Here is a 21139-nt window from a genome sequence, read left to right as displayed (position 1 = left end):
ACTTTTTCAGTTCTGCCCACAAATGTTCTATAGGATTGAGGTCAGGGCTTTGTGATGGCCACTCAATACCTTGACTTTGTTGTCCTTAAGCCAATTTGCCACAACTTTGGAAGTATGCTTGGGGTCATTGTCCATTTGGAAGACCCATTTGTGACCAAGCTTTAGCTTCCTGACTGATGTCTTGAGATGTTGCTTCAATATATCCACATAATTTTCGTTCCTCATGACGTCATCTATTTTGTGAAGTGCACCAGTCCCTCCTGTAACAAAGCACGAACACAATATGATGCTGCCACCCCCGTACTTCACGGTTGGGATGGTGTTCTTTGGCTTGCAAGCCTCCCCCTTTTTCCTCCAAACATAACGATGGTCATTACGGCCAAACAGTTCTATTTTTGTTTTATCAGACTAGAGGATGTTTCTTCAAAAAGTACGATCTTTGTCCCCATGTGCAGATGCAAACCGTAGGCTGACTTTATGGCGATTTTGGAGCATTTGCTTCTTCCTTGCTGAGCGGCCTTTCAGGTTATGTCGATATAGGACTCGTTTTACTGTGGATATAGATACTTTTGTACCTGTTTCCTCCTGCATCTTCTCAAGGTCCTTTGCTGTTGTTCTGGGATTGAATTGCACTTTTCGCACCAAAGTATGTTCGTCTCTCCTTCCTGAGCGGTATGACAGCTGCATGGTCCCATGGTGTTTATACTTGAGTATTATTGTTTGTACAGATGAACGTGGTACATTCATGCGTTTGGAAATTGAACCAGACTTGTGGAGGTCTACAATTTTTTTCTGAGGTCTTGGCTGATTTCTTTTGATTTTCGCATGATGTCAATCAAAGAGGCACTGAGTTTGAAGGTAGACCTTGAAATACATCCACAGGTACACCTCCAATTGACACAGATTATGTCAATTAGGCTATCAGAAGTTTCTCAATCCATGACATCATTTTTTGGAATTTTCCAAGCTGTTTAAAGGCAGAGTCAACTTAGTGTATGTGAACTTCTGACCCACTGGAATTGTGATACAGTGAAGTAATCTGTCTGTAAACAATTGTTGGAAAAATGACTTGTGTCATGCACAGAGTAGATGTCCTTACCGACTTGGCAAAACTATAGTTTGTTAAGAAGAAATTTGTGGAGTGTTTGAAAAACAAGTTTTAATGATTCCAACCTAAGTGTATGTTAACTTCCGACTTCAACTATTGCTTCATAGATGATTATTAGAGCTTGTCTTCTACAAGGGGTGAATTATAACGTCGGATTTTCACTTAGTCATGCATTCATATCAATGGGAGCAAGACTAAGTGAAAATTTGACAAGTGGAATTTAGGATTTGTCTCAAAATAGTTTGTTCTAAGTTGTTTACTCATAGTTTTCTACTCCTCCATAGCTGAATTCGTCCGGCCTACTGACTATGCCCCGGAGTCCCACGTCCAGTGAGGATGAGATGGCCCAGAGTTGTTCTGACTACTCAGAGGACTCCGCCTCTGACAGCTCCCGTGAAGAGACCATCTACGAGACCATAAGAGCCACCGCCGAGCCGGCCCCCAGACACATGGACGACATACACACTCACTCCCTGGTCGTCCGCATCGTCATCCCTGACCTGCAGCAGACAGTGAGTGTGTTTGTGTTTGTGTTTGTGTTTGTGTGTGTGTGTGTGTGTGTGTGTGTGTGTGTGTGTGTGTGTGCGTGTGCTTGCTTGCCTGCCTATGTTTACTCAGGAACGTGTGTGAAGGAGTTGTCTGTTTGTATGAGCCAGAAAGATCAAACCTTCATTGTTTGATGTACCAACTTATGGGTTAACTTTGGAGGGTTTTTTCACCTATTTTTCTTTTTAAAGGATAGAACTGTTTACTCCTAGACTCATAGACCGAATCATAGGTTTTGAATGTCTTGTAAAATAAGTCTAAGTCTTAGATTACACTTGCTAACATCCTCTCTTTCTCTCGTTTCCCTTTGGTATAATACATTTGATTGAAGCCAGCTCTGGCCATCCATTATCCTGGCTGTGTTGCATCATTTCGCCTGTCGGAGAACACACGCTGTGTTAACAATCTGTGGGCGTTGTATGGGCGTTGTATCTCGCAAATGTATGGACATGTATGTCACTCTGCATTCCTCTATTATTACCAGACCTGGCTTCAAATACTATTTTAAATATTTTCAAATACTTGAGCTGGGATTGATTGACCGTGCCTGGTGCAGCATCCCGGCGTCGCCTCTTCACTGTTGATGCTGAGACGGGTGTTTTGCGGGACTTGTGAGGCATCTGTCCAGTCTGTCCAGAGTTTGCAACTCTGCCTTGAAGGCCAGCATCCTGGAGTCGCCTCTTCACTTTTGACGTTGAGACTGGTGTTTTGCTGGTACTATTTAATGAAGCTGCCTGACTTGTGAGGCTTCTGTTTCTCAAAATAGACACTCTAATGTACTTGTCCTCTTGCTCAGTTGTGCACCGGGGCCTCCCATTCCTCTTTCTATTCTGGTTAAAGACAGTTTGTGCTGTTCTGTGAAGGGAGTAATACACAGCGTTGTACGAGATCTTCAGTTTCTTGGCAATTTCTCGCATGGAATAGCCTTCCTTTCTGAGAACAAGCATAGAGTTTCAGAAGAAAGTGCTTTGTTTCTGGCCATTTTGAGCCTGTAATCGAACCCACAAATGCTGATGCTCCAGATACTCAAATAGTCTAAAGACGGACAGTTTTATTGCTTCTTTAATCAGAACAACAGTTTTCAGCTGTGCTAACATAATTGCAAAAGGGTTTTCTAATGATCAATTAGCCTTTTAAAATGATAAACTTGGATTAGCTAACACAACGTACCATTGGAACACAGGAGTGATGGTTGCTGATAATGAGCCTCTGTACACCTATGTAGATATTCCATGAAAAAATCAGCCGTTTCCAACTACAACAGTCATTTACAACATTAACAATGTCTACACTGTATTTCGGATCAATTTGATGTTATTTTAATGGACAAAAAATGTGCTTTTCTTTCAAAAACAAGGACATTTCTAAGTGACCCCAAACTTTTGAACTGTAGTGTGCATTTCAATTAAGTGATATGTAAGTATGTTAAATTAACATTGCACAAAAAGTGGTTGTTTTCCATGTTATTCGATCAAGAAAAATATTTAATTTTCTGTGGATGTTTTGTGGCTTTGCCTATAATTAAGTAAGTACCTTTTGATATAAATGTTTGAGGACGACAGGGTTTTGTTATTTATGGATTCCATCAGAATGACAATCACAGAGAAATGACAGGGCGGCAACTGTTACAATTTCAACAATTGAATCCTGCAAGATATAGTTCTTAAAAGTACAGCTACCTTTCCTGCAAGATACTGTTATTAATTATTCAACTACCTCTCCAAAGTGGAGATGCTGAAAAAAATCTATGTCCGTGCTACGGTAGTCTGTATCGGTTCGCTAATTCCAGTAGAGGCCCAGTTCACCCCCCCAAAAATGGTGTATATATTGTTTTTTAAATTCGATTTTAAAGGGGGTGCTGCAACACCCCTATTTCCCACAGCTATGGCAGCACCTTTATCTTCACCACAGATTCTGTCAGACTTGGGCCCTGGCAGTGAATAATGGTGTTCCAAATAAGGCACCGTTGCTCTAGAGCACACAAAGAACTGTACATACCTCGGGCTAAACACCTAAACACCACAGGTAACTTCCCCGAGACTGTGGACGCTCTAAGAGACAAGGCAAGAAGGGCCTTCTACGCCATCAAAAGAAACATAAAACTCGAATTAGGATCTGGCTAAAAATATTTCAGTCAGCTATAGGGACAAACTCCCAATTGAGACTGCATGCAGAATCCTACAAAATATTCTTTGTGTACAACACAAAACCCCAAATAATACATATAATTGGGACTATACCTGCTAGTTATCCAGAAAAGAGCTGTTAAATTCTACAACCACCTAAAAGGAAGCGATTACCACACGTTCCACCACAAAGCCCTCACCTACAGAGAGATTATCATAGAGAACAGTCCCCTCAGGCCTCATCAATCTACACACAATATCCCATAATGACGAAGCAAAAACAGGTTTTTACATTTTTTTTTGCAAATGTATTAAAAATAAGAAACTATCACATTTATACAAGTATTCAGACCCTTCACTGAGTACATTGTTGAAGCACCTTTGGCAGCAATTACAGCCTCGAGTCTTCTTGGGTATGATGCTACAAGCTTGGCACACCTGTAATTTGGGGAGTTTTTCCCATTCTTCTCTGCAGATCCTCCCGTCCCACCTGCCCAACATCCGGTGAAATTGCAGAGCGCGAAATTCAAACTACAGAATTATAAATATTTAACTTTCATAAATCACAAATGTAATACATCAAAATAAATCTTAACTTCTTGTTAATCCAGCTGCTGTGTCAGATTTCAAAAAGGCTTTACGGCGAAAGCACACCATGTGATTATCTGAGGACAGCACCCTGCACCCAAAACCATAAAAAACATATTTCAACCAGGCACGTGCGACACGAAAGTCAGAAATAGCAATATAATAAATGCATTTGATGATCTTCTTCTGTTGGCACTCCAAAAGGTCCCAGTTACATTACAAATGGCCCTTTTGTTCGATAATGTCCTTTTTTATATCCATAAAAACTCAGTTTAGCTGTCGCGCTTCAGTCAATAATCCACCCAGTTTCCCTCCATCAAAATGCATACAAAATGAATCCCAAACGTTACTAATAAACTTTTCCAAACAAGTCAAACAATGTTTATAATCAAACCTTAGGTACCCTAATACGTAAATAAACTATAAAATGTAAGACGGAGAATCGTTATTGTCTTTACCGGAGAAAAATACCAAAGAATGCGTTCTCACTCACGCGCTTGGAAACACTACAGCCAAAATGGGAGCCACCTTGAAAAACTACAATTTCTGGCTAATTTTTCCAAAAACCAGCCTGAAACTCTTTCTAAGGACTGTTGACATCTAGTGGAAACCCTAGGAACTGCAATCTGGGAGGACTTCGCCTTATAATAACAGCCATTGAAAATAGTGGTAGGCTGAATTTTCTTGGGGGGGGATGGTTTGTCCTTGGGGTTTAGCCTGCCATATCAGTTATGTTATACTCACAGACATTATCTTAACAGTTTTAGAAACTGTATAGTGTTTTCTATCCAGATCTACCATTTATATGCATATCCTAGCTTCTGGGCCTGAATAACTGGCAGTTTACTTTGGGCACACTTTTCATCCGGACTTGAAAATACTGCCCAATACCCAAGAGAGGTTAAACTCTGTCAAGTTGGATGGGGAGTGTCACTGCACAGCTAATTTCAGGTCTCTCCAGAGATGTTCGATCGGGTTCAAGTCCGGGCTCTGGCTGGGCCACTCAAGGACATTCAGAGACTTGTCCAGAAGCAACTCCTCTGTTGTCTTGGCAAGGTGCTTAGGGTTGTTGTCCTGCTGGAAGGTGAACCTTTGCTCCAGTCTGAGGTCCTGGGCGTTCTGGAGCAGGGTTTCGTCAAGGATCATTCTGCGATTTGCTCCGTTCATCCTTTCCTCGATCCTGACTGTTCTCCCAGTACCAGCCTCTGAAAAACATCCCCACAGCATGATGCTGCCACCACCATGCTTCACCGTAGGGATGGTGTATGGTTTTCTCCAGACATGACGCTTGGCATTCAGGCCAAAGAGTTCAATTTTGGTTTCTTGAGACCAGAGATTATTTTTTTTATCATGGTCTGAGTGTGCATTAGGTGCCTTTTGGAAACCTCCAAATGGTCTGTTGTGTGCCTTCTACTGAGGAGTGGCTCCCTTCTGGCCACTCTACTATAAAGGCCTGATTGGTGGAGTGCTGCAGAGATGGTTGTCCTTCTGGAAGGTTCTCCCATCTCCACAGAGGAACTCTGGAGCTCTGTCAGAGTGACCATCAGGTTCTTGGTCACCTTCCTGACCAAGGCCCTTCAACCCCGATTATTCAGTTTGGCTGGGCGCCCAGCTCTAAGAGTCTTAGTGGTTCCAAACTTCTCCCATTTAAGAATGATGGCGGCCACTGTGTTCTTGGGGACTGCTACAGAAATGGTTTGTCACCCTTCCCCAGGTCTGTGCCTCGACACAAATGATTGTTAATTCTAATATGTTTTTGTTAATGTTTTGTGTCTTCTCACTTTTGCTAATTGTTAATTTCACTTGCTTTGGCAATGTAAACACGTGCTTCCCACGCCAATAAAGTCCTTTTGAATTGGAGGGAGGGAGGGAACACCTACAATGAACAACTGTTTTTCTGTCCCTCCACTACTCAACACTCTCTTGCTTATACAGTGTGTCCATCTCTCTCTGTTTCTCTTTGTAATCTTAACTGTTTCTTTTTCTCCCTTTCTTCCTCTGTCTCTCCCCTTTATCTTTATCTCTGTCTCTCTGCTCACTCCTATAAATGGGAAACATGTTGTTGAAATATGGAACGGTTATGACTCCCTTGGGACAGTTGTAGACCGCATTATCTACCAAGATAATTCTCTTCGATTATAATCACAGTCGTGTACATCCCCCCCCCAAGCAGACACCTCGACGGCCCTGAAAGAACTTCATTGGACTCTATGTAAACTGGAAACCACATATCCTGAGACTGCATTTATTGTAGCTGGGGATTTTAAAAAGGCTAATCTGAAAACAAGGCTCCCTAAATTTTGTCAGCATGTCGATTGCGCGACCCGGGCTGGTAAAAATTCTGAATCATTGTTACTCTAACTTCTGCGACGCATACAAAGCCCTCCCTCGCCCTTCTTTCGGCAAATCTGACCACGACTCCATTTTGTTGCTCCCAGCCTATAGACAAAAACTAAAACAGGAAACGCCTGTGCTCAGGTCTGTTCAACGCTGGTCCGGCCAATCTTATTCCAAGCTTCAAGATTGCTTCGATCACGTGGACTGGGATATGTTCCGGATAACGACGAACAACAACATTGCAAGTGCATTGGTGATGTTGTACCCACGGCGACAATTAAAACTTTCCCCAACCAGAAACTGTGGATGGATGGCAGCATTCGCACAAAACTAAAAGCGCGAACCGCTGCTTTTAATCAGGGCAAGGTGACCGGAAACATGACCGAATACAAACAGTGTAGCTATTCCCTCCGCAAGGCAATCAAACATGCTAAGCGTCAGTATAGAGACAAAGTAGAGTTGCAAATCAACAGATCAGACACGAGAGGTATGTGGCAGGGTCTACAGTCAATCACAGATTACAAAAAGAAAACCAGCCCCGTCACGGACCAGGATGTCTTGCTCCCAGGCAGACTAAATAACTTTTTTTCCCTCTTTGAGGACAATACAGTGCCACTGACACGGCCCGCAACCAAAACATGCGGACTCTCCTTCACTGCAGCCGACGTGAGGAAAACATTTAAACGTGTCAACCCTCGCAAGGCTGCAGGCCCAGACGGCATCCCCAGCCGCGCCCTCAGAGCATGCGCAGACCAGCTGGCTGGTGTGTTTACGGACATATTCAATCGATCCCTATCCCAGTCTGTTGTTCCCACATGCTTCAAGAGGGCCACCATTGTTCCTGTTCCCAAGAAAGCTAAGGTAACTGAGCTAAACGACTACCGCCCCGTAGCACTCACTTCCGTCATCATGAAGTGCTTTGAGAGACTAGTCAAGGACCATATCACCTCCACCCTACCTGACACCCTAGACCCACTCCAATTTGCTTACCGCCCAAATAGGTCCACAGATGATGCAATCTCAACCACACTGCACACTGCCCTAATCCATCTGGACAAGAGGAATACCTATGTGAGAATGCTGTTCATCGACTACAGCTCGGCATTTAACACCATAGTGCCCTCCAAGCTCGTCACCAAGCTCGAGACCCTGGGTCTCGACCCCGCCCTGTGCAACTGGGTACTGGACTTCCTGACGGGCCGCCCCCAGGTGGTGAGGGTAGGCAACAACAACTCCACCCCGCTGATCCTCAACACTGGGGCCCCACAAGGGTGCGTTCTGAGCCCTCTCCTGTACTCCCTGTTCACCCACGACTGCGTGGCCACGCACGCCTCCAACTCAATCATCAAGTTTGCGGACGACACAACAGTGGTAGGCTTGATTACCAACAACGACGAGACGGCCTACAGGGACGAGGTGAGGGCCCTCGGAGTGTGGTGTCAGGAAAATAACCTCACACTCAAGTCAACAAAACTAAGGAGATGATTGTGGACTTCAGGAAACAGCAGAGGGAACACCCCCCTATCCACATCGATGGAACAGTAGTGGAGAGGGTAGTAAGTTTTAAGTTCCTCTGCGTACACATCACAGACAAACTGAATTGGTCCACCCACACAGACAGCATCGTGAAGAAGGCGCAGCAGCGCCTCTTCAACCTCAGGAGGCTGAAGAAATTCGGCTTGTCACCAAAAGCACTCACAAACTTCTACAGATGCACAATCGAGAGCATCCTGTCGGGCTGTATCACCGCCTGGTACGGCAACTGCTCCGCCCACAACCGTAAGGCTCTCCAGAGGGTAGTGAGGTCTGCACAACGCATCACCGGGGGCAAACTTTCTGCCCTCCAGGACACCTACACCACCCGATGTCACAGGAAGGCCATAAAGATCATCAAGGACAACCACCCGAGCCACTGCCTGTTCACCCCGCTATCATCCAGAAGGCGAGGTCAGTACAGGTGCATCAAAGCTGGGACCGAGAGACTGAAAAACAGCTTCTATCTCAAGGCCATCAGACTGTTAAACAGCCACCACTAACACTGAGTGGCTGCTGCCAACACACTGACTCAACTCCAGCCACTTTAATAATGGGAATTGATGGGAAATGATGTAAAATATATCACTAGCCACTTTAAACAATGCTACCTAATATAATGTTTACATACCCTACATTATTCATCTCATATGTATATACTGTACTCTATATCATCTACTGCATCTTTATGTAATACATGTATCACTAGCCACTTTAACCATGCCACTTTGTTTACATACTCATCTCATATGTATATACTGCACTCAAGTCATATTAAACAATGCCAGTTTATATAATGTTTACATACCCTACATTACTCATCTCATATGTACAGTAAATACTGTCCTCTATACCATCTACTGCATCTTGCCTATGGCGTTCAGCCATCGCTTATCCATATATTTATATGTACATATTCTTATTCATGCCTTTACACTTGTGTGTATAAGGTAGTTGTTGTGAAATTGTTAGATTACTTGTTAGATATTACTGCATAAGTCGGAACTAGAAGCACAATCATTTTGCTACACTCGCATTAACATCTGCTAACAATGTGTATGTGACCAATAAAATTGTATTTGGTTTGAGGGGAGGTATTATGGGAGGGGGTGAGTGGGTCACACAGTGGGTGGAAATCTTCACGGTCAATTTTTGTAGACCTACATATGAACCTGATATAGTGTTGCTGTAATGAACTTGGGCTTTGGTACAGAATGTAGAGGGAAAGGTGTGTGAGGGTGTGTGTGTGTTTTCATTTGTGTGTGTGTGTGTGTGTGTGTGTGTGTGTGTGTGTGTGTGTGTGTGTGTGTGTGTGTGTGTGTGTGTGTGTGTGTGTGTGTGTGTGTGTGTTCACACATGTATGTGCTAATACCCATAATTCCAAATTCATCAAAACTGAGTGCTCAGCTGTGGTATTTGATCACATGATTGGGTCACATAGTCCACTAGGAAAACTAACACGGTTGAATAATTCAACACGTCCCCACAGTACAACACACACACACACACACACACACACAAATTACACAGTACAAGACCACCCACATAAGAGCATCTGAAATGAGGTCTTTTTGTACCCTATAGTGTTGAATAAATCAAGGTACTGGGATTAACTATTCCTCCTCTTTCAATATATTCAAATTACTTAATCTACGTATTCGGTTGAATTACCATTCATTGATGTTGAGTCAACGTATACTCATTATATTAGCATGGGCTTGTGAGTGCACTGGATGTTTTCGTTAGATCGGTTTATCCATTGGTGACTGTAGTTTTAACATCAGTGGGCTGTGTGTGTGTTATCGAGAGAGAGAGAGAGAGACCATCCATTGTAAAAACAAACTATGTCTATTTATGTTCCCTTTTGTACTTGAACTATTTTCACATCGTTACAACACTGTATATAGCCATAATAGGACATTTGAAATGTCTCTATTCTTTTGGAATGAATTTTTTTGTACATTTATTGTTGTTTATTTCACTTTTGTTTGTTATCTATTTCATTTGCTATTTAATTTATAATTTATCTATTTTCATTCATTTGCTTTGGCAATGTAAACATACGTTTCCCATCCCAATAAAGCACTTAAAATTGAAAAGAGGATTACATGTATGTTGATGTATTTCCCAGTGACAAACTCTACTTTTTCTTTCTCTTCTATTCTCTTTCTCCATCCCTATGCCAGGCCTGCTGGAGTTAAATAGCTACTTCACTATTTTATAAAGTTTCTCCTGAAATGTTACCGTTCCATTTCATTACATTAAAAAAAAAACATTTTAGTCATTTAGCAGACGCTCTTATCTAGATTGACTTACAGCATTGAGTTTTATACATTTTCATACTTTTTTCAAACTGGTCCCTTGTGGGAATCGAACTTGTGGGAATATTTTATTTGATTTTTGATTTGATCCCACAATCCTGGCGTTGCAAGCGCAATGTTTTACCAACTGAGGCACACAGGACCACATTACATAAAGTTTCTCCTGAAACCGAACCTTTCTATTTACTGTTCTGAGATGCACTCATGATGAAGCTGGAGCATAATATAACGTGATGGGAGATGTACTAGCAAAGTAACATACTGTAGTACTGTTGGAATGGTCCTCAGCCAGGCGGAAACAGACCATTGTCTCTCCACAGACAGGTACCAGACATCTGTTCCTGTACACTTTTATCCATCCCTCCATCCCTCCATCTCCTCCTCACCTACTTGCTGCCAGCCAGGGGGGGATTATGGATAGAGTTCAGAGAGTGTTCATCAGCCTCAGTCTTTATCTCAGGCACAGGTCCACTATCACCAGCTGAGCAGCAGATTCGGAGGTGAACACACAAACACACACACACACACACACACACACACACACACACACACACACACACACACACACACACACACACACAGACAAACACAAACAAACAAACAAACACTGAATGACACGGCCCGTGGCCCATAATCCTCTCTGATTCAGCCAGGTCTGGCAGATGCAGCTGTATTGCTTGTTTGTTCAGCTCTGAGGTAATATGGCTAGGTGCAGGAGAGGGGTCAGTGGGGTGGTATGGTGTGACTGAGTCATGCTGTACCCGCGCCATAGCTGAGGCTGTGGCACTTAGAGAATATGTGGGACATGTGTTTGTATGGGAAATGTTTTTTAAAGGGATAGTTCACCCAAATTACAAAATTATATTGGTTTCCTTATCCTGTAAGCAGTCTATGGACAAGGTATGACAGCAATCCATACATTGGTTTAGTTTCCCTTGCACTTGTTTCCACATGCTAATGTTTTAGCATTTGTTGCACAAATCCCATTCAAGTTAAGATATTAGTATTATTTAAAATCATTTCCCTCCAATGTTCACCAGAGGAATGTTCCTTTGTTTTAAGAAGACTTTTCCCGTCAAAACTCTAACACGTTCTAAAGCTAGTACTGGAACAATATTTCTAAAATAGAATGTGGGGAATGGTCACAGGCGATCTATAAAACACTAATGTCACATTGTGTGTTATTTTGTGATATCATTAAAAATGAGTTGTGCATGAAATATGAAAATTAAAGTGTTTTTGTTAAGAGAGGGACATGATTTTAGGAGCCATAAGAGATAATAGTTATACTTAACTTTGCACAGTGACAAGTCATGCCCCTGAGTGAGGTCAGAGAGCGTATCAGCCTGATAGAACCGCCCTTTCGAACAAACTGTATAAAATGATGGGTTAAGAATTAACATATCTGACCAGAGAGGCATAGAGCTGCAGCTCATGTTTAAAGTGGTTTGAACTCTGAATCTCAACACGAGGTAGAGATGGTAAAGTCACCTCCTGGACAATCACTGGGACGGCTGATTAGCTGTCCTAAGTAAAGTATCTAGAAAAGCAAATTGAAGTGGAACCATTCTACTACTCCTTTCTAACCACCGCAGTATGCTACTCTCATCACCCCACTGGGAACTATCGACACGGCTGGCTAGCCTATCTTCAAAGAAGCATCTTCCAGAGTGAATGGAAGGACAATAAACTTGTAGTTCTGTTCAGGACTACACAACAAGTCACCGGATACCGGACGACGGCAGAGGAGAACAACAAGAAACCCCTTTTGGACGATCAGAGCCTTAAAAGTGTAAGCCTTACAAGCGTAAGCCTTACAAGCGTTTCCAAGATGGCCCTACATTCATGATTTCTTACTCCAAGCGGGCGGCGGTTCGTGTGTAAAGTATAGGAGTGCTATCAGTGAGAGTAGTCTCTAAAATGTACAAACGTTAAGTGTCTCTGTCCCTTTCTCTCTCTCACCCTCTCCATGTCTTTTGTAAGAAGCAGCCATATTGTTGTCAGTCCACTAGGGACCTGTTTTTAATGTATTAAGTGTGTATGTTCATCCTGTGTTACATTTTAGTTAGCTAGTAAATAAATCATTAAACCAATTTATGTAGTACTGAATCATAAGTAATGCTCGAGTTTTTGCTGATGCAAGGAGGTTACGACTGTTCAGAGTGATGATATGATAAGAGGTTATGATTAATAAATGTACTGTTTATAGATCTAAAATGTAAAGACCTTTGGAGTTTGGTTTGGGAAATTGTAACTCTTTAAAAGAACCGCTCTCGTGGTGCCCCAGATCCTAATGAGTTAATTGTTGAATGATTAATTTAATCGGGTAACAATTAAACATATTTAGGTTGATTAGATAAATAACAGTCTTCAGATTATTGTCAGAAACCAAGTCACAACAGGATGATTTGGACATGATGAGCAACAAATGCTAAGATTGGTCCCATGACTTTAATGGGATTTGTGCCACAAATGCTAAAATGTTAGCATGTGGAAAGTGGAACTAAACCAAAGCATGCATTGCTGTACATACCTTGTCCATAGACTGCTTACAAGTTAAGGAAAAGAATGTGTAATGTTTTTACTTGGATGAACTAGCCCTTTAAGTATTTATCTGTATTAGTGTTTGTAGGATAAAGTTTGTAAGTGTTTGTAAAGGAAATGTTGGTGACGGTTTTGCGTGGGAATGCTCAAGCCCAGGCTCTTGGCCTACAACTGAAAGTCTGTGATCCGTTTTTTTTTACTATGATTCTCTCTTTTTCCCTCTCTAACCCTACCCCTTTCAACCCTAACCCACCCCTTTCAACCATAACCCAAACCCCTCACACAGAAATGTATGCGGTTCAACCCAAACGCAACCGTGTGGGTTGCCAAGCAGAGGATCCTGTGCACGCTGAACCAGAGTCTGAAGGATGTGTTGAACTACGGCCTCTTCCAGCCCGCCATGAACGGACGAGACGGGAAGTTCCTGGATGAAGAGCGCCTCCTCCTGGAATACCCACAGCCAATCATCAAAGGAGTTCCATCTCTGGAGGTAGAGTGCCAGCAAATCACTGAAGTTGTTACATATTTAAAAAGCTGTGATATTTGTATTTCTGTTTATTATGGATCCCCATTAGCTGCTGCCAAGGCAGTATAATGTCACCATACAACAATATAAAAAATGTATGTGTGTGGAGAAGAACTGTTAGTAGGCATGTGTGTGTGTCTCTTTGAAGTCTGCGTTGTTCCATAAAGTGTAGTTTTAGCCGTTTTTTAAGTCTGATTTTATTGCTTGCAGGAGTTACTTGATGTGGAATAGAGTTCCATGTAGCCACGGCTCTATGTAGTACTGTGCATATTCCAGAGTCTGTCCTGGACTTGGGCACTGTGAAGAGACTAATGGTAGTATGTCTTGCGGAGTGTGCATGTGTGTCCGAGCTGTGTGCTAGTCATAGAGACAGTTTGTTGCCTTTAACATGTCAATACCTCTCACAAAGACAAGTAGTGATGCAGTCAATCTCTTCTTTTTGAGCCAGGAGAGATTAAGGTTGGGTGGTATACCGTATTTTACAATATACCGGTATTCATGCACGGACCAGTTTAGGTTTTTATTTGACCTTCTATAAGCGTATTTGAATGTTTGGTTTGATAAATGCGATACGCCGTGTAAAAGGTAAATTTGTATAGTTTACTTCGCTACTTGAGTCAACTCTCTCCGCTCTCTCTCTCCATGCTGTTTTCCACACAGCTTTCCTCTTTGTTGTTCATCGGCCACGAGACAATTGCGTTCAGTCTGCATGTTGAATGCAGCACATGCAACAATGTTGATGACAACAGTGCTGTTTTCACTTTGCTTCTTAATATAAATCCACTAGTGTTCTATAATTACACTATTCGTTTGTGTTTCTTACATCTGCAAACAGCTAGTTTGACATAGCAAGTTGGGCCTTAATCTTGTTAGCCGTTAATGCTAATCGCTCGTTAGATGGCTAGCTAAATGTACTGAGTCAGTGTAAACATAATTAGCTATACAGTCTGATAATGCCAGTGATGGTGTAGACTTAAATCAGCATGTTGTTTGTGGAACAGTATCTTCTAAATCAAAGAAGAATCCGTGAAGCATGAAAATGTTAGCTACATGAAGTAGCTAAGAGAAAACATTCAATGTAGCCAAAGATTATAGGGTCCCCTAGGAAACACTTGTCAACACTTTGGTTCCTACACTGTCACAATAACTCCTTCCTGGCATTTTCATTTGTTTTCATGTCAAAACAAAACGGTATTCAACGTTCCCACTATTATATTCTAACTATAGTATTATAAAAATAATTCTATATCCACAATTCCAAAAATTCACCCAAAGGGTTTTTCTCTAAATCGCAAGTAAAATTGCATTTGCAACATTTGGTTAAAAATAAGGCCTAGATTATTTGCCAATATTATGCAGCCCTATGTGGCAGTATGGAAAGGATATCAAATGAGTGCAGTAAATGCAGAAATTGATAAAAATGCTGAAAATTATTTGGGTTGAAGTTGAATTGAACAGTATAAAACAATCAGAATGGAGAAAGACCCATTGAAATCACTTAAAATGCATGTGTTGCCACCCGAGGGTCACACACTACTCATAAAGCACATTCAGAACTTTATTATTTTAAAATATAAGATACCGTCAAATACCGTCATGCCATCTAATTAAAAAAAATACGGTGATATGATTTTTTGGCCGTATCGCCCAGCCCTAGGAGAGACTGACATGCATGTCACTGATGTTAGCTCTCTGTGTACATTTAAGGGTCAGCCGTGCTTCTCTGTTCTGTGCCAAGTGTAATTTTCCTATGTCCCTTCCTGTGGCACTTGACCGTATGACTGGGCAGTAGTCCAGGTGTGACCAAACTAGGGCCTGTATGACTTGTTTTGTTGATAGCAATGTCAAGAAATGAGAACAGCGATTTAATACAGACAGACCTCTCCCCATCTTCGCTACCGTTGCATCAGTATGTTTTGACCATGGCAGTTTAAAATCCAGGGTTACACCAAGCAGTTGAGTCTGCTCAACTTGATCAATTTCCACATTATTCATTACAAGATGTAGTTTAAGTTTAGGGTTTAGTGAATGGTTTGTCCCAAATACAATGCTTTTTGTATTTTTCTATATTTAGTTTAATATTTGCCATCCATTCTAAAACTGACTGCAGCTCTTAAGTGTCACAGTGATTTCAATTGCTGTGGTAGCTAACATGTATACTGTTGAGTCATCAGCATATTTAGGCACACAGGCTTTACTCAGTGCCAGTGGAAGGTCGTTAGTAAAGATTGAAAAAAGTAAGGGGCCTAGACAACAGCCCTGGGGAATGTTTGACTCTTTCTGGATTAGGTTGGAGAGGCTTCCAAGAAAGAATACTCTCTGTGTTTTGTTATACTGTTAACTCTAAATCCACAATATAGCAGGAATCGATAATATCAAAAGCTGCACTAAAGTCTAACAAAACAGCTTCCACAAGCTTCTTATTATCAATTTCTTTCAGCCAATCATCAGTCACTTGTGTAAGTGCTGTACATGTTGACTGCCCCTCCACATAAGCATGCTGAAAGTCAGTTGTTAATTTGTTTACTGTGAAATAGCATTGTATCTGGTCAAACACAATTTTTTCCAGAAGTTTACTAAGGGTTGGTAGCAGGCGGATTGGTCGGATGTTTGAGCCAGCAAAGGGTGCTTTGCTCTTCATGGGTAGCATAATGACTATTGCTTCCCTCCTTTCCATGAGGGCACACACTTTCCTGTAGGCTTAGATTGATGAGATGGCAAATAGGAGTGGCATTTATCATTCTCTATCATCCACAGTAATTTTCCATCCAAGTTGTCAGACCCAGGTGGCTTGTTATTGTTGATAGACACCAATAATTATTTCACGTCTTCGACACTTTACGGAATTCAAAATTCCATCTGATTCAATGAATGATGGAGCTGAGTTCGCCTTTTTGCCCAACATTTACCTTTGTTTCATTGTACAGTTTATTCTTTTTGTTCAGCATAGTCAAATTATTTCTCAATTTACAGTACGTTTGCCAATCGGTTGTGCAGCGAGTCTTATTTGCCATTAATTTAGCCTCATCCCTTTCAATCATACAATTTTTTCAATTCCTCATCAATCCAAGGGGATTTAACAGTTTTTACAGTCATTTTCTAAATTGGTGCATGCTTATTAGTAACTGGAATAAGCAATTTCATAAATGTGTCAAGTGCAGCATCTGGTTGCTTCTCATTACACACCACAGTCCAGAAAATATTATTTACATCTTCAACATAGGAATCACCACAAAACGTATTGTATGACCAAAACGTATTGTGCGCGCTCTGAAGGCTCCGAGAACGAAACATTATGAATTTTCGAACGGACAATCTGACATCACACTGTTGCAGTCATCATCGCTCTGGATAACAAAACAGCCTAACCAGCTCTGCTAGGGCGAGTAATGTTCAGTGAGCTGTTCTGTCATTTGTGTCAGAAAATAACTAGCAAGTTAGCTTGGGTGCCTGACTGCATTTTTAAAATATATATTTTTAAAATTATTATTATGAACGAAACAAATACAAAAACAGACATTTACAAAGAAGTTGTACGCTTCCTGAAGTCTATGCACATCTCTATGGTCTTGTTGGTATTGAGGACCAAGTGTGATTCCTCATACCACTCTACAAAGTCATCTAGGACTGGGCTATAATGTTCCTCATCATCATGCAACAGGCTGATCAAGGCAGTGTCATCAGCGAACTTAATGAGGTGTCTGTCAGGATGGGAACTAGTACAACTATTAGTGTACAAGATGTACAGGAGTGGGGACAAAACACATCCCTGAGGAGAGCCTGTGTTGGTATTGCATATGCCCGACACGTGGGGACCATAGCAGTCAATCATTCATTATTCTTTACCTTCTCAGTCTCATCTGAATGTCGTAAAATTGTTGGTTATCTGCATGAACCCTAGCATAAATTATGAATCAACAATATACAAATTGGCTTAATTATTTATTTACAAACTAAATAATCACAGAAATACATTTTAAACAAACAGTAGATATTGGTTACTAACAATGATGGAAAAATCCCTAGTGGGCTAAGCCGATATGACGGCTTGGTAGACAAAGGGAAGGGGGTGTGCACTGAGAAAGAGCGGGAAAGACAACATGGATTCACGACACACAGTCTATAGTTATATTCATTGAAATGCTATTCCTTTGCACACTAACGGCTGCTCATTCGAGAATAATTGCAATGTACATGTATTTACGCCCGTATGTCATTGTTGTCTTCTCTGTTGGAATCCTCAATCATCCTGTAGGGTTCATCAGAGTCTCTGGTTAACTTTCATTGAAGTCATAAAGTATTTAGTGGTTGTAGGTGGTTAGAAGGGATACATAGTACCATTTAGAAATGTTCTCATAGAATAGATGCTTGGGCGGTTGTCTGTATTCTCGTCCTAGGTTTACGTCATTTCTAGCTGCAGACTAGTAATTATACGTCTAAGATTTGCTCTTATTCTGTAGGGATCGATAGTCTCAGAGTTGAACCATTTCCAGCCGTGTAACCAATGCTCCACGTGGTATAGTATTGTCCTTTGGTAGAGTTGTAGTTTAAACCACTTCACACACCAGCATCACCTGGCATGTTTTGGTCTTAGAAATTCATCCATTTGCAACCTTAGCTTACACCGGGGTTTGCGTGGTCTGGTGTGAATTTCATCAGGAGTGGGTTTTGTACGTTTCAGTAGAAAAGGGCGGTTCCATGACGCCTAATGTGATGTCTGGGCTCACGGGGATGCAGCCACTGACTAGTTAATCTTTATATGAACATCTATACTCCCATTTAGAAGGTTAACATCACATTACATCTTTTCACAAATAGTTTCATGTTTAATCACATACGTTTCACAATATTTAGATGTAAACCTGACAGCTGGGAAATGTACACTTTAAGAGATACAGTTATGTGTGTTTCCTGTCCATCATGAGATCACCAAATGAAACACACTCAACATAACTGTCCCTTAAGTGTCCACGGATCATTCCCACATTCTCAAAAGTCGAAAGAATGTTTAATTCTCCCATTTTGGGGATTTAGGAGTTTGGCCAAGTGAAGGTTTTTGTTCTCTCTCTGTGCTCTCTTCCTCTCTTTCTGCATGACCAGGGGGAGAGAGTCTCTGCCAGAAATTGATGACCTATGATAACAAAACCTGGGTTTAGGAGAGAGGGGGAGCCACGATCTACTGCCAGAAAGGGCCACGTCGTGACACAAGTTTATCAACTTTCAAAGCAAAATTACTTTCCCATTGTTTCTCAACTGTAGTGTAGGATATACCATTTTGTAGTCGTTACTTTTATCCAATGTAAAAAACACAATTTCACATTTTGTACATAAGACCGATTTGAGCTGGTCGGTCACATGTGTGGATGGTTTCATTCCTGTGCTGTTTGTAAATAAGCTTGTAGGTTGACTGATAACTTGAACCAGGTTGCAGGCACTGGTTACAGTTTGAAGCTTTTTCTGGAGTGGACAGCTTGATGAAAGCCAGTCAATATTTAGGTCACCCTGAAAATATACCTCTCTGTTGATTTCAGAAATTATCAAGCATTTCACACATATTATCCAGAAACTGACTGTTAGCACTTTGTGGTCTATAGTACTTCCCAAAATAATAGGCTTTAGGTGAGGAAGGTGAACCTCTAGCCATGGTACTTCAAGAACATTTGACATGAGATCCTCTCTAAGCTCTACAGAATGTGAATCTGAATGACTTCCTAATGGTCCGACCCCAGGTGGTGAGGGTAGGCAACATCAACTCTGCCACGCTGACCCTCAACAGGGGGGCCCCACGGGGTTCTGTGCTTAGTCCCCTCCTGCACTCCCTGTTAACCCCATGACTGCATGCCCACGCACGACTCCAACACCATCATCAAAATTGCTGATGACACGATGGTGCTAGGCCTGATCCCCGGCGACAATGAAACACCCTACAGGGAGGAGGTCAGTGACCTGGCATTGTGGGGCTGGAATAACAACCTTTCCCTCAACGTCAGTAAGACCAAGGAGCTGATCGTGGACTACAGGAAATGGTGGGGAGAGCACGCCTCACATCGACGAGGCTGCAGTGAAACAGGTCGAGAGCTTCAAGTTCCTCGGTGTCCAAATCAGTAAGAACTTAAATTGGTCCACACTCGCACACAGTCGTTAAGAAGGTGCGACACCGCCTCTTCCCCCTCAGGAGGTTGAAAAGGTTTGGCATGGGCCTTCAAAATCCTCAAAATCTTCTACAGCTGTACCATTAGAGCATCTGATTGGCTGCATCACTGCTTGGTATGGCAATAGCACCGTCCTCGACCGCATGGTGCTACAAAGGGTGGTGCGGACAGCCCAGTACATCACTGGGGCCGAGCTCCCTGCCATCCAGGTCCTATCAGGCGGTGTGAAAGGAAAGCCCAACATTTTTTTTGTTTGACCTTGTTATTTTTAGTATTACATTGGTATTGATTACTGGTTGGGGTTAGAGCTTGCAAGAAAGGCATTTCACTGTACTTGTGCATGTGACATGAAAACTTGAAACTTGAATATAAACATGTATTGCTACCACTGTATCATCAAATGTATTATCTAAGTGATTTTCAGAGATAGTATATGAATGTTATCTGTTACTACTCGATTTCATGAATCTTGTATCTTGGGCTACTTATGTTAATTGTGGGCTATTTTTAGCGCTTTTCTGGGATTCTTGATTGCTTTTATTGCTTTACTTGGAGGCTTATCAGACAGTGATATTTATGTTTGAGCTGATAGTGGAGGGTGAACTGCACACAGTGGGCTTCCTACTAGGGCACACCGCCTCAGTGCTAACAGTATAACTCAGGTTCATAGCCGCGTGATTCCTGCTGACAATAGCTGTTGGATTGACAGAGGCATTCAGGGAAATTAGATTACATTAGGTTACTTACATAATGATTTCCAACTCCCCTTGAACAATGTACATTTGCAGCAGTACTACAACAACTCAGCAACACAATGATAATGATCATCTGTGCAGGGTTAGTCACTGATAAGTAATTGTCTCAACGCGGCCTTGAAATGCGTGCACCAAAGTGATTTGGATGGAATCTGTCATTCCTGTAGAGCATCCTCTGTTTCCAAAAGGTGTCAAAGTTATCATTAAAAGTTAGGCCAGCAAAGCTACAGTAGACATTTTTGTTGCCTTAATTGGTTTAGGTGACCCCTCGAGGACTGATGGGAGGTGGGGCCCGATGACCCAAGTCAGCCGTAGAATCTATCGTGGCTGACGAAGTCTCAGACACCCTCACGGTCCGATGAGAGGGGAGCTCTGTAGATCTGAACCCGAGGTAGGATCCCCCTGTGTTGGAAACAAGGTAGAGGACGATGGCGCGGCAACCTCCAAGGCCAGTACTCCTCAGCCAATGAGTAAAGTTGTTCGATTTTTAGAGATGGGGTGCAGTACCCCTCAACCAAACGGTATAATTGGTCCGTGTGGATCAATCAAACCCCCAACTCTAATGTTGTAAGCATCTTGCTCCAATCAAGTGAGCAAATCAGT

General features: G+C 42.0%; 1 protein-coding gene across 1 annotated transcript in view; it reads left to right on the top strand.

The window, feature by feature from the left end:
• Nucleotides 1-1416: 1416 nt before the first annotated feature.
• LOC139384452 (SH3 and multiple ankyrin repeat domains protein 2-like) overlaps nt 1417-21139 on the top strand; it is a 149804-nt gene continuing 130081 nt past the window's right edge. Inside the window, exons 1-2 of the mRNA XM_071129219.1 lie at nt 1417-1620; nt 13390-13593. Of these exons, the coding sequence (XP_070985320.1) occupies nt 1417-1620; nt 13390-13593 (408 nt within the window). The remainder of the gene's footprint in view (nt 1621-13389; nt 13594-21139) is intronic.

Source organism: Oncorhynchus clarkii, chromosome 26 (assembly GCF_045791955.1).
Source record: "Oncorhynchus clarkii lewisi isolate Uvic-CL-2024 chromosome 26, UVic_Ocla_1.0, whole genome shotgun sequence".
NCBI classification, from domain to species: Eukaryota; Metazoa; Chordata; class Actinopteri; order Salmoniformes; family Salmonidae; genus Oncorhynchus; species Oncorhynchus clarkii.
This window is presented reverse-complemented; position numbering and strand designations above follow the sequence as displayed.